Source organism: Littorina saxatilis, unplaced genomic scaffold, assembly GCF_037325665.1.
Source record: "Littorina saxatilis isolate snail1 unplaced genomic scaffold, US_GU_Lsax_2.0 scaffold_405, whole genome shotgun sequence".
In the NCBI taxonomy this organism is placed as follows: Eukaryota; Metazoa; Mollusca; class Gastropoda; order Littorinimorpha; family Littorinidae; genus Littorina; species Littorina saxatilis.
Window position 1 is genome coordinate 90,219 of NW_027129429.1, and position 14,962 is coordinate 105,180.

Sequence of the window (14,962 nt, forward strand, 5' to 3'; positions counted from 1 at the left end):
CATATGTATATGTTTTTGGAATCAGATAATGACGAAGAATAAGATGAAATTGTTTTTGGATCGTTTAATAAAAAAAATAATTTTAATTACAAGTTTCCGATTTTTAATGACCAAACTCACTCATTAGTTTTTAAGCCACCAAGCTGAAATGCAATACCAAACCCCGGGCTTTGTCGAAGATTGCTTTGCCAAAATTTCAATCAATTTGATTGAAAAATGAGGGTGTGACAGTGCCGCCTCAACTTTTACAAAAGGCCGGATATGACGTCATCAAAGGTATTTATCGAAAAAATGAAAAAAACGTCCGGGGATATCATACCCAGGAACTCTCATGTCAAATTTCATAAAGATCGGCCCAGTAGTTTAGTCTGAATCGCTCTACACACACACACACACAGACAGACAGACAGACACACACACACACATACACCACAACCCTCGTCTCGATTCCCCCCTCTACGTTAAAACATTTAGTCAAAACTTGACTAAATGTAAAAATGGGGAGTAAAAATGTCGTGGAGGGAGTAATTTTTTCGTGCCTTGGGGAGTTCTTTTCTCGTACGAAAAGTGTACTCGGAGTAAGAATTTCGTACGAAATATTTACTCCGGAGTAAATTTTTCGTGGAGTAAATAATTCGTGTTACACCGGTTATCCTCCGTGTACCAGCATCGACTGAATCCACTGAAGTCTGTCGTTGTACACACACGTACATGCCGATGGCAATCTCACACCGGAAAACACGAACTTCACGAAAGGCGGTGAAACCCCCACAGAGGATAGCACACGATAAACACACACTCGTTTTATCTAGGTCTTGCTGTGTTATTAACACCAAGTTCGTACGATACACTCCGAGAACACTGGTGGTAAAAGGAGGCAGGCTACATGATACGAGCAACACCGTTCTTTTGTCGTCTCGAATTAATAGACATCCGGGTTACTTTGGACTCACGTTGAGGCGTAGTAAGGGGGTGGAGTGGGGTTGGGAGGTAAAGGGTGTTCTTTGGTAAGGGGGTCCGGTGTCACACCCCGTTCTGATCCCCAGCAAGAAGTGGCTTACAGGGTCCATTTGGTGTCACACCCCGCTCTGATCCCCAGCAAGAAGTGGCTTACAGGGTCCATTTGGTGTCACACCCCGCTCTGATCCCCAGCAAGAAGTGGCTTACAGGGTCCATTTGGTGTCACACCCCGCTCTGATCCCCAGCAAGAAGTGGCTTACAGGGTCCATTTGGTGTCACAAATCTGTCCCTCGGGGGATGCTTTGAAACCCCTTGCATGGGGTGTGTGTGTGTGTGTGTGTGTGTATGTGTGTGTGTGTGTGTGTGTGTGTATGTGTGTGTGTGTGTGTGTGTGTGTGTGTGTGTATGTGTGTGTTCGGTATGTGTGTGTGTGTGTGTGTGTGTGTGTGTGTGTGTTCGGTGTGTGTGTGTGTGTTTGTGTGTGTGTGTGTGTATGTGTGTGTGTGTGTGTGTATGTGTGTGTATGTGTGTGTGTATGTGTGTGTGTGTGTGTTAGTGTGTGTGTGTGTGTGTGTGTGTTAGTGTGTGTGTGTGTGTGTGTGTGTGTGTGTATGTGTTTATGGTGGGATACCTCGACTCCCGCGTGAAATTTTGAGCTTTACTCCGACATGAAATTTTACCTCGACGTCGAAATAAAACAAGTCTTCAAAATCACTCAAAAATAACTATGGAGGCTTGAAATAAGGTTAAATACATATAAATAATTTAATTTGACTTTATTTTTACAATTTAGCAAAATGTCGAGAAAAAACACACTTTTAGTTACTTTTTGTGTTTTGTGTATGTCCGGATATAACACCAGTAACAATCCCTGTTCACACACACTTTTTTTTTTCGCAGTTTAAAACAACAAAAAAATTTTTTAAATCATTGTCACACTGGAAAAAAAAAAAAAAAAAAAAAATTTTAAAATAAAAATTAAAAAAAAATCATTGTAATTGTACACACTGCACAAAAAAAAAAAAAAAAAAATAATTGTAGAGAAAAAAAATATATATAAAAAATAAAGGATATCAAAAAAGAATTAAAAAAAAAAAAAAAAAAAAAAAAAAAAAATAAAAAAAAAAGGATATAAAAAAAATTCAAAATCGATCGTTAAATTTGTGCACAAGTTTACAAAACGTAACCCTAGCCCCTAGAAAATAAATTTGATGTTGTGGTGAGAGAGGTTGTTTATTTTGTCATCCATTTTCCTTCAAATATCAGACATATATATACATGTAGATCACCACTCTGCCACTATGAGTATGATGTGATGGTTTTGTGTTTACCAGACACCAAAAATGTGAGTAACCTGTACTTTTGTTTTGAAAACAACAATTGCCTTTCATATGACAACACATTGCCTGTGTCTGCTACAGTGGAACACCCTCTTTAGACTTTATTTTGGAAAATAAGATCATAGAATTTATCAGGGCATATACATGTTCAGACATTGTCGACAAGGAAATCTGAACAAAGCAAGGGCTGAAATGGGATTAGGAAAGGGGGGAGGGGGGGGGGGGGTGTCTGTAATAGGAAGGGGGCTGGATTTTATTTATTTATTTATTTATTTGTTGCTTAACGTCCAGCCGACTACGCAGAGCCATATCAGGACGAGGAAGGGGGGAATGAAGGGGGCCACTTGTCAAGCGATTCCTGTTTACAAATGCACTAACCCATTACTTGTGTCCCAGCAGGCTTTAGTAAAACTAAATTAATACCTACTGGAAGATTACCAGTTTCCAGTATGTTAAAATAGGCTTAACCTATCTACTGCTGGACTTACATCAGAACACTAACAGATTAAACTATACATGAATCGCGAGACAAGCGGCAAGAGAAGAGATTTTTGGAAAAAATACAGGCGAATGAGCAAGAAGGCAGAAAAAAGAAAAGAATTCATGAAGAAAAAGAGAGCATGACAGGAAAGAGGAACCAAAAATCTACCTAACAGCAAACTAAAAAGCTCCTGCAGTTCCAAAAACAGGAGGGGCCTTTAATTTCATAACCGCAGTGCCCCACTGCGGGAAAGGGGGCTGGAGGGGGAGGGGGGTCTAAAAGGGGTTCCACTGTAAATAGACGTGATTTCATACACGAGACAATGATTACAAATGCCAACAACTATTCCAGAATGGGAAGTTGAAAATAGTATCTTGGTAAGCTTGAATCCACTTGCCACAAATTCCTCGACATTATTCATCGTATTGTAACCGAAGCAACCTTGTAGCAACCATATCGATACCCGGCGGACATATTGACTTATTGTCGGAATTTGGAGTGAGACTTTTGATTCAAAACGAACACAATGAGATTAGGTTTAAAAACATTCCTATAAAATAAACTCCATGGCAGTGTTTAATCCCAAAAATGTCCACCCCCCCCCCCCCCAGTCACTCTCTGTAGTCTGTCAGTGTCGTGCGTCATTATCAACATCCTCAAGAGTCTAACTCTAAGTCAAACCACAGGCAGAAGGTATCGTTCACTGGACCACTACTTTCATAGAAAGACTACAAGGTATGTCACTCAGTTTCGAGTCGTCTGTGTTCTTGGAGTCGCTTCCTGCGGACAATTTTTTTGTTCAAGACGGTTCGCCTCTTCCTACAGTCTGTGTAAGGTCAAATAAATACAGTTGAATGATTGTTTGAACTATATGTACCTTTAATTTTCAGCTGCCGTACGCTGCAGGTTGTTTCTTTTGACGAAGCAAAGATATATCTGTAAGGACACACTAAAAACCTCTCTGAAAAACCTTGATATTCAGTTCCAATAATGGCGTAGCAGAATCGCATGCGGAACGGGAATCCTGGCCCGGACAAGCTTATCAGTTATTTATGGACAGACTAGACATCCAAGCATACCATGAGTCTGCGGTCATCTTCCAAAACAAAGGACGAACAACATTTACAATGAAGGTAAATCTTCTGGTTGTTTATGTTGGAGCTACACATAGCTCATTGATTAACAACAATATGTGGAGACAAGTCTCACTGTATAATCATTGAGTGGCAAACATATGCTTGTGTATTTTATGAGTGGCACAATCCTGGTCAAAATTCAGTATGCTTCAGACAGTGATGCTTATCATATTGAACTAGGAAGATAGTGACTTTGCTGGTCATCATTGACATTGATCTAAATTAACCAATCAGTGCTTTATAACCAATTTTAAACTAGAACATTTGGAATTAATGGCGTTTGATTCAGAGGAATTTCTATCAATTTCTTCTCAACATCGTCAATTACTTAAGTTTGTGTGTAAGATAACCATAATTTTATTGTTTTGCGATACTAACTCTCAATCACTGTAGTTTTATTTACTACGTTGTGTTGTGGGTTTTTTCAGTTATTATGTTCTAAACTTTGTTGCTTATTATTGTACTATCGTTTTAGAGTCACAGTTATTTTACAAATATTATCTTCTAGTTTTGGTTTTGTGCTCAGCTGTTAGAGTGCCTCGCATTTCTCCCTTAGGTTGTCTCCCCCTTTTTGTAAACTCATATTTTTTAATTAGCATCTTTGGTTATTTGGTACGTCTGGTCATCTTATAACGAAAATGTCATTGAACTGAAAAAAGAAATAATAACTTAGTTTCATATTTGAACATTTGGCAGTATGTTTCTTGTGAGTCAGATTAAGATCTCACCAGGAACCCAACCTTTACCCAGTTAATTCTACACATTAAAATTTAAATGGAAAATTACGAAACACATAAAAACATGCAACTCAATACACACTGGCAGTACTTGTTATCTACAATCAATTCAGCCTCGTAGAATGATATACGGTATACGACACGTCCTTGAAACACATAGAACAGTTCTCAAGAAAAAACATTTGCAATTTCCAGTCTTTTTTGTGTTGCAGACATGCAGTGATCACCACCACATTGACCTCCGTCCTCGTCTTCATCTTCACTCTCCGACAAGTCAATGTCGTCCTCGTCCAAGCCATTTTCTATAATGATAAAGTTATGTAGGACACATGCTGAAAAAATTAACATTGGAACTTCACGGATGTTCGTCATCTCGAGATCCTTCAGTCTGCGGAATTTTCCTTTCAACAAACCAATAGCCCGCTCCACGTCAACTCTTGTCCTTGCCTGGGCTCTGTTGTAGGCAGTTTCCACAGGGGTCAGATGGCCGTTGTCGCGGAATGGAACCAGCAGGTACTTGCGGAGACTGAGGGTAGGCCGAGTCCCCGATCATATGGTACTCTGGAGGCAGCTTACTTGCGTCAGACTCCAACACTCCATGGAGATCTGAGTTGGGGAAAACTCGGCTGTCATGCACGGACCCAGTGTAACCCATAAACACATCCAGAAAGAGGAGGTCTTTGTCGCATACAACCTGAAACAAGTCGCGTAAATCAATATAAAAATAATCTATCAGCCTGAAACTAAAAACCAACCACAACAGAGGCTACATGTATATATCCTAATGCTTCGCTAGCCTAAACCATAAGACTGAGCTGAGCACAGCTCCTCTCTGCAGAACATGTGAATGAGGTGCCTACTGTCCCATATAATTCATTTATCATTGAGTGCATTTTCAGCGTAACCATGACATGCATATATGAAATGATAAAGAACAATAAAAAAAATCATGTTTTTGAAGGGTAAACATCCCCATTATCACACCGAGAACTGTGTTCCGCCTTATTTCAGCCGGGCTCGTTGTTACTCCGTTTTCAGCCGGGCTCAGTGTCACGCAAACGAAAGTATCTTCATAAAAACACAAACTATGACTTTCACACTGATTTAAGCTAAAATTGATGAATGTCAGTAGAAAGGGGAATAATTGTTTTCTTTGTAGACAGCTAAAAACGTCTTTTGCTTACCTGGTTAATTGACAATAGCCGAATGGAAGGCATACATGCAGGTTTTTTAGTGAAAAATGAAGGTTCAACGTAAATTTCTCTCAAAGATGGATTTGAACAACAAATATTCCTGTATTTTTACTATTTTGGGTAAAGCTATAATCATCTGTATCAATTGCGTGCTTCAATGCGTCCTCACTATGTCATAAGAAGCAATCAAAACAAGCAAGTGGTGTACGTTTTGTTCCGCGCTGGGCCTCCTGCATTTTTGTCTGCGTTCCGCACTGCCACTGGGCTTGCTTTTGTTCTGGGTGTCCAGCACGGAACAAAACTCGCCTGACATGGGTTTTGGTTTTACTTTTCGTGCCTCAACGCCTTAAAGCAGGTTCGGGAAAATGCATCAGCATAACAGCAAGAAACTATAGAACAAACTTATGATACAGAAAAACCATAACATGATACCGTTGCTTATCATTTCTTGAGTTTGATCAGCTTTTTTGCCCGAAAAGCGACAACCTGCACGTATTTCAAGCTGATGGGGGTCACATAATAAACCTTGTCAGATAAAAATAACACCAATAGAGAGACAAATTACTTAGGTTAGTGCTAAAAACATCCGTTCCTGGAAATGAGGTTTTTTTAGAAGACATAGTTTGTACTTTAGTGCAGACACTTACATTTGCGTGACACCAAGCCCAGCTCAAAACGGAGTAACAACAAGCCCGGCTGAAATAAGGCGGAACACAGTCCCCGGTGTGATTATCCATGCTTAGTCAAGAAATGCTTGAACAAATTTTTAATAAATTTGATCAGAAAGTGCTGCCTCAACTTTCACTAAAAGCGGTATATGTTTTTTTTTCTTTCTTTATTTGGTGTTTAACGTCGTTTTCAACCATTCAAGGTTATATCGCGACGGGGAAAAGGGGGGGGGGGGGGGGGGGGAGGAAGATGGGATAGAGCCACCTGTCAATAGTTTCTTGTTCACAAAAGCACTAATCAAAAATTTGCTCCAGGCGCTTGCATAGTTGCAACGTAGTACAATATACCTTACTGGGAGAATGCAAGTTTCCAGTACAAAGGATTTAACATTTCTTACATACTGCTTGACTAAAATCTTTACAAAAATTGACTATATTCTATACAAGAAACACTTAACAAGGGTAAAAGGAGAAACAGAATCCGTTAGTCTCCTCTTACGACATGCTGGGGAGCATCGGGTAAATTCTTCCCCCTAACCCGCGGGGGGTAGCGGTATATGACATGTATAGATCTAACAACAGAAAAAGAAAAGTCAGAGAAACGAGGCGTAGGTACATTTTCATGATGGTTTTCTTGGAATTAATCCACACACCATCATAATTCAAACTTGTCTGAACTCCCAATATCGGTTTAAACATTTAATATTTCTCACGTAAACCATCACAGACACTGTCAGGCTTTTACACACAGTACAAACACCCTTTCATTGAAACACTCACCGCTTTAGAACATCCTAGGTGCTTACCGTAAAGAGCGAGCAATTTTCACACAAAAATTGTTTTGCATGGTTTATCTTACCCCGGAGCCATCGACATCGTGAACTCTGTTATTCCAGTTTCCCTTTTTGACAAAGCAGTCGTCAGGAATTTGAATGCGACTCGCTGTGAGCTTGTCTGCAATAGCACGTTATTATGTACCTCTGACTATGCACTAAACAAACGGCTGTGGTTCACAAGAACCCTCGCGATGACTTTTGACTATTCACAGGAACTGGCGAACCTTACGTGAACCTGCTTCTGGGCGTTCCTTATTTTAACTTCAAATACTTCGAGTTTTAATGATCTTGTCTTGATGAAAAAAATATTTATTTTATGATTTAAGAATGTTTGTGTAACACGCTGTCAATTTATTATTTTGATTTTAAAAGTTAGGTCTAGCGCCAAAACGCACCTCGGTCCGATTGTCTTGAAGACAATCCGCAACATTAAATCTTTGAAAATTACTCGTTCAGCCTCTTTACGTAAGGCACCTAGGATGTTCCCTTTGGTGAGCGTTCATAATGAAGGTTGTTTATACTGTGTGTAAAAGCCTGACAGTATCTGTGATGGTTTACGGGAGGCGCACTGTGCCGTTAAATACTTGTCTTTAAATTCAAAGATTCAAATAGTGACTTAAAATGACAGTAGATTCCAATTATGAAATGACACTGCTAGTGTTACTCCAGTATTTCAATAGGGAATAAATACACAGGCACCATAATGGTCAGTTCTGCCAAGGTTAACAATCCACGTATCTGAAACAGAAAGTGATCAAATCTGTTACCTGGAGATGCATCGCTGGGAAACCTTTACGGCAGATGTACGCATCCCTGGTTCCTGGTATCTTTATGTAGGTCCCATCAATCGCTCCAACTACGCCCGGGAAACCAGCTCTGGCTGCCCATTTCCCAGCTAATCGATCCAGGTCACATTTTGGTGGCCACTGGATGACATCTCCTGTAAAGAACAGAAAATTGCATTAAAATATGCTGATCACAGTGTTAATTTTATTCAAAATCATCTGACAGTTTACCCATGTCTGTACTATTTACAATTAAAGTTACAGGTCTCCCAGTCCCCCACACGCCGGGGAAAGTGTTACGACTAACTTCCAAACTAATAATTATTGCGGCGTAATTATCGAAGCCAGCAAAGTTTATTTGTTCTCAGCGGATTTATGATTGCATGAGGATTAACATGTTATCGATTTAATTTTTGAGGCTTCTGTTTTAGATTTGTGACAGCGTCGTATTTGCTGAAATTGTTCGATTTGGGGATTTCTTTTTAAATGGTGGAGATTACAAGAGGCTTGAAGCAACAACGGTCATTTGATCAGGTAATGTGATGTATCATAACCGAAATGCATCAATAGCAGTGTCCCAATATACTTGTATATATATAAATATATGGTCAAGACTCAGGAGGTGGCTCGAGTGCAGAAATCACCAGTTGGCATTTTTGACTGCGATTCTAAGGTTGAAGATAAAGAATTAATGAAATCAAACTGTTGTCACTTGTTCTTATATAATCAAAGCTTCGTGTGATGACATAAAATGAGTTAAATTTGCTTTCTGTCATTAAAAAACAATTTTTTTTAATGAAAAATCGACGATCGTGGTGGAAGAAAAACGTGACAGACATACCTGTGTGTCACTTCAGACAGCATTTTTCACCATAACAAGATCGAATCAAGAGTCAATTTATTGATTTCCGAATTCTTAAAACGTTATCAATTCCTATTGACGTTACGTGCGTGTCAAATATTTGTTCGTTTCTTGTTTATATAGAGCGTCATCAATCGTGCTCAAACACAACGCGTGGTGTCATGTTTGGGTGATAGCGATCGATGTTAACTTGAAAGAAATATCCGCATCCAACACACGTGATTAACCTCTAATCTGAAAGATTTTATGTTTTAGTTCTTGGATTAATCAGCAAGCGAACATTTTAAACTCTGATGCAGCAAGAAATTTACATTGATTTTGCGGAAGCGATATGGTGTCAACAAACCGTTGCGTTTGGACACGAAAAAGGAACAATGTATGTGTATTTTTCACTCCATTTTTTGGAGATTAATCCAGCATGGAAGTGAAAACCACTCCAATTTAGAATATTGCGCCATTTGAAGACAAAGCGCGCGATGGACACCGAAAGGTAAGGTTTTTATTTTGGCGTCATTTGTTGAGTTTGTGCAAATCCAGCGAAATTATGGATAGAATATGAAGTAATGACCACATTAGGCTTTCGAGTGCTGAGTTCTGTTTCTCTGATAAAACTAGAGATCCTGTCTGAATAATTGTGCTTTCATCAACACTTTCCTTCGTTCCTACATTTGTCAATTTTTGCTTTGTCATGTGCATTCATGCCGATCATGTGGTGTCACTGTTGCGTTTTTGGTTTGATAGAGCAAAGTACGTTTTCAACCATCAATGATGCATCCCTTCATGAAATCACTTCGTGAAGTACCCCTAAAAGTCATTTACTGCGATTTACAAGATACGTGGTTGATATTATGGGATGCAGGAGATCAAACGCAACTTTACACCAAGTCCGAGGTCGTCAGCGTTATGTTTAAACTCGTTCAACTAAATGTCTTCTAACATACACTAATTTTTTTGGCAGATTGAATACTATGCATTAACATCATCATTGGGTCTGAACTTGTAGACCCTTATTGTGTCTGATCGCCGAGTGCTAGTTTTATGTCCAAACATAACTTGACGCTATGCACAGTCGATCTCTGCTGCCACGGCTGGTGTAATGTTAGGTTTGGGCACTCGGTTTTTTACTTATTTTATTTTTGGTAAAGAAAAACAGATGTAGAATTTAATATTGATATTATCTGTTTCAAATAACTTTCCCCCCCCATAGAAACCACGTTTTTGTTGTAGTTAGTGTGATCCATGTCCAAACACAACATAACACATCGGTGTCAGCTTGAACTGTCACAGTGTTGTAGTGTAATATTGAGTTTAATTTTTATAGTTTCTTAGTCTATTTTCATCTAGCTTTCCTTTTTATCTAGCATTTTGTACAGGTAAATGTAGACTATACATTTTTTCCTTTTAATTGGTTTGAACATGGTCTTAAGTTATGTTTGGGCATTTTTTCATGGTACAAAAACTTTTTCTAAGGTTGCCCCTCACCTATTCAGTAAATTTAGCTCTGTAGCAGCCTTTTATGTGCACACAATGGCATCTGAATTGGATGGCTTACTTACACCCATAGTTCCAGAGGATGTAATTTTATCTTTTGTCACGGTGTCATGTTATGTTTCATGGCGTCATGTTATGCTCAAACAGCAAATTTTCTGTGCAAACATAAAAGATTAAGTTTACACATCAGATTATTTGGTGGCTAATAATTACCTACCATCGCTGCATGTAGATAGCTGTCCTCCTGTTCTTTCATTATGTTTGGTTTTGCCACTTTAGCCTGATTAAGACTGTGTCACGGCGTCATGTTATGTTTCATGGCGTCAAGTTATGTTTAAGTGTTTTAATTTCAGAATAACTTTTTCTAAGGTTGTGACTTGGCTATGCAGTTAACTGTGCAATGTAGCTACCAACGCTATGCACACAATGGCTTCTGAATTTGATATTTTATTTGCATCTATAGCTCCAGATGATGTAAGTTTATCTTTTGTCACGGCGTCATGTTATGTTCAAGCATGGCTACTTTTTCTTTTTTCCCTCTTGGGGGGGGCAAAGGAAATAATGTATGTAACAATGTTTTATTATTATTTAATGCCAAAATGATTGATTTGGGCGTGTTCTTGGTTTAATTTTTGGCATTTTCGGGTATTACGCAGCATCCAGTGAAGGATGGCTCTATTATTGATTTAATTTGATGACTATAATTAGTATTTTCATAATGATATTTTGGAGACACACAAACATTATCTATGTTTTCTGTTTTGGACTTAGTATTGATAGTATTTTGTCTTTGAACTCCATGCTGCATTTTGACTTTGTGTTTTGGTGTCATGTTATGTTTAAGCAATTTCAAGCTCAGGTATTTGACCCAATTAGAGATTCTTACCTGCTTATCTTGTTTGTATTGATGGATGTGTGGTCTAGCAATAAAGAAACACCACCAACATTTCTTTTTGTTTGTTCTTGGATCATTAAATTGCCTGAATCTGAAATTGTGATGGCGTCATGTTATGTTTGAACATTGATATTATTTTTGTAAATACATCTAAACGATGGCTCAAGTGTGAAAAACATTTTTCGTAGAAGTTTAGCATGACCATACCTAGTAACTTGTCAGGAAATTGTCAGCTTGTAATAACATTGAAATTTGTTCTTGCATGTCACACTCATTGGAGTCACCTCCAGAGCCTTGACCATATGCAAGTGTGTTTGTGTCATCGGCTGAGGAAAAGAGCATGTGTATTTTTTTGGTACGCGTCGCCGTGCTAGCAGTTACGACCGCCAGCGATGCATTGATACGGCCGCCCCACTTTTCTGTTACGACCGCCGACTGTTTCGGCTACGGCAGCCGGCACTCATTTTATTCGTTTAATAATGTTATTGCCAAAGTTTATGACAGTTTGCAAACAAATATGAACGGGTTTCACTGCACATCGGTTGTGCACCGTCGTGTTATCAGGAATTGTGATTCCCTGCCCTCTTTTATTTAATATCGCATTCGTCACAGTTTATATCTAGAGTTGTTCTACTTCCAGTTAAGCGTGCACATAGTTTCAACGGGCACATGTACATGACAAGTTCAAATGTCAATTGTCAAAAGCAGTCGCTGAAAATCCAACTCGGTCTAAAAGACGGACACAAAGGAATCCCACTCACCAATTACTCGGGTGAGTCAGGGGGGAGATTGGGGTGGGGTGGGGGTTGGTTGATAACTAGGAGTCAAATTCAGATTAAAAAAAAAGATTTGAACTGGGTATGCATTACTGTTAATATTTTTGAAGAAAAAAAATGCCTCTCTACAAAACTTTGATTGTAATTAGTTACCTTGATGCGTCTATGAGTATGAGACACTGAAACGCCTAAATATCTTTCTTACCTGCACAATCTGTATATATCCAGGACTTTCCCCAGTCCCTGTTCGATGAGAGTGTATGTGCCATATTTGGCACAGTGTCCTGGGCTATCTGACCGCCCATCACCAATCAGCTCTAGACTTCCTCTCTCGTCCTGAAGCTGCGAGATGAGCTCTGACTGCTCCCGTTTCCATTTTCTTTCCACTATAGGAAAAATGAAGTGCCGCTGATGCCAGAAGAACGTGCTCTCCAAAATGTAACGCACATTGTGCAGGTAAAACAGCCGGAGAATTTTTGTCGGGCTGCAGCCAGAGAGCACAACAGCTGATGACAGGAGCAGGTTCCCGCAGGGCATCTGCTTTATGTACGGTTGGCTGGTCCACTCTCTGAAGAAACAGCACTTGGAGCAGTCTTGTCGGACGTGGATGCAAGATCCCACTGTCTTCGATATGAAGGCCTTCGCAGGGTGAGAGCATCGAGGACAACTCTCTAACAGCTGCATCAAGTTTGCCTGGAAGACAATGTACTTGTCTTCCAGGTCGGGGCTGGGTCTCGGCTCAGGAGCATTCCTAAAACACACAGGTTATACACTTTCTTAGCACATAAAGGGTTACTATGGAAACTACATGTGCCATACACAAGCACAAATTCACTGTTAGTGCTATGGATATAATTACTACATGTTATACATGTCGCAATGACAGTGAAATCCAGTATAAAAAAAAATTTTAAGATGAAATCAGCTTCTTACTTGTGATGAGAAATTAAGCTAAATAATGTCACAACAAAAATGTTTGACATGTTTATGGTGTTTTTCACCCATTTAATAGACAAAAAAGGGTTATGGCCAGTGAGATAGAGACCAGAGAGAGAAAGACAAAAACAAAGGACACAATGATAGCAGCTAAAAAATAGCTGACTGTCACCCAAAGTAACCCTTGACTTCTGTCTTACTTTTTAAAATGTAGAGAATCTATGTCTATTGAAAACTTACAAGAACTGCGGATCTTCTGGTTCACCTCCATCCTCGTCAGCAGGCTCGTCCTCTTCCGCAGCTGCAGCGCGCTGTCGTTCGCCTTTTCGTTCTTCCTTCCCCACACTCTCATCTGTTCCTACACTTTAGGGTTAGAACCGCATTGCGTTTTGAGGTGGGGCGTTGATCAGATTGCATTGGACGCTGACATCCTTGGTTTCGGCAATGGCAGAAACATCTGAAGAACAAATGACATTGCAGATTGCTGATAATTGATAATTACAAAACAATGTGACAGCAGTAGCCGCGCTCTGGGAATCGCTGCGCTGCACAACGCGCCGCGCTCAGTGAATCGCCGCGCTCTGGGAATCGCTTGCCATTTTATAATCCCTGATTTACTTTTATCTTCTTTAACCAAAGTTCACCTAGCCTACACTGATCAATTCTAACAAACATATTATATCACATATGTTCTGAAAAAGAGTGGCACTGGCACAAATTGACAAAACATATATATGGGGATCTAAATCAATCCAAAGCCGAACATCTGGGGATGGGACAATGTGATACTGAACAGCTGACTGGCATGGTGACTTGTAAGTTGTTTGAATCTGATGCCTGTGCATGGATAAACTGATTTGCAGAAAATGTTTCTTACATGAATGTATCACTTCTACTGATCTAGATGAAAACTGTATTTCCTGTCACTCACTCACTGTGTCAGGTCACTCCCCAGAGGAAAGTTATTCATCTAAAGTTTGAAAAAACTTAGAGTAGACTTACTCGTGTTGCGAAAAAAAAAAGTAGGTCTGAGAGAGCATTTTTGGAACAAACAGTGTAGAGTCAATATAGGGAGGACAGAGGACAGAGGAAATTATAAGGCGACATCTTGAGTTCTACCTACCTCGCAGTTCGTCGACGACACACGGTCTTCGAGTCACTTTCAAAGTGACTTTTGAGTTTTGTTTCTCCTTGGGTGCCCCGACATTTTTGACGCAGAGCTTTCTTCTTCTTCTTCTTCTTTCTTGATGTGGACTGGGTTCATCCGAACGTCTGTAGTCCAGCGGCGGAGTACTGAGTAATTGGTTACTGGTGGTGGGTTACTTTGCTGGACGAATGGTCGGTACTGCTCCGGTTTTAAGTTTAAGAGTGTTTGAAAATCCCATTTTCCACTTTATGTGATTGACAAATAAAAGTTGTCCTCTTCAAAGTTCGAAGTGTGCACACAGGTCCCGGTGTTGCCTTTCCGGCTTTCGACGTCACAAAAGCTGTCTGACTAATTACTACGCGACCGCACGCGACCACACGCGACCTTGCACTACCTTGCGCGACCTCAAACTAAAGCATGTACATGTAATATTTTATATATATATATAGTATCTTCACAACATTATCTGACTTTATACCAAGTTTTAAGTCAAAGAAATTATCAAAACTTGACTAAATGTAAAAAATAACGGAGCGACCCGAACTTCCCAGCGATGGGACAAAGCCTGAAATGGAAACTGGTGAAAATGAAAATGAAATGATTTTTTTTGTTGAAAGCTAGAGGAATAGTTATAGGTTATTTTCACCAATCTGAATTAATCAAATTAGCCTTTACCTTTTATGTTCTCAGTTGATTTGATGGTGGTCAATATTTATTGT

The 14,962-nt window shown here is 39.5% G+C and overlaps 1 protein-coding gene across 1 annotated transcript; it reads right to left on the minus strand.

Moving 5' to 3' along the window:
- Positions 1-3,960: 3,960 nt before the first annotated feature.
- Positions 3,961-14,630, minus strand: LOC138957699 (uncharacterized). Its single transcript, XM_070328763.1, has 5 exons — positions 14,220-14,630; positions 13,337-13,553; positions 12,366-12,911; positions 8,119-8,291; positions 3,961-5,348 (listed from the first exon to the last, which is right to left on the minus strand). The coding sequence occupies exons 3-5, from the start codon at positions 12,463-12,465 to the stop codon at positions 5,085-5,087; spliced, it is 537 nt and encodes a 178-aa protein (XP_070184864.1). The 5' UTR covers positions 12,466-12,911; positions 13,337-13,553; positions 14,220-14,630; the 3' UTR covers positions 3,961-5,084.
- Between the last annotated feature and the right edge of the window lie 332 nt (positions 14,631-14,962).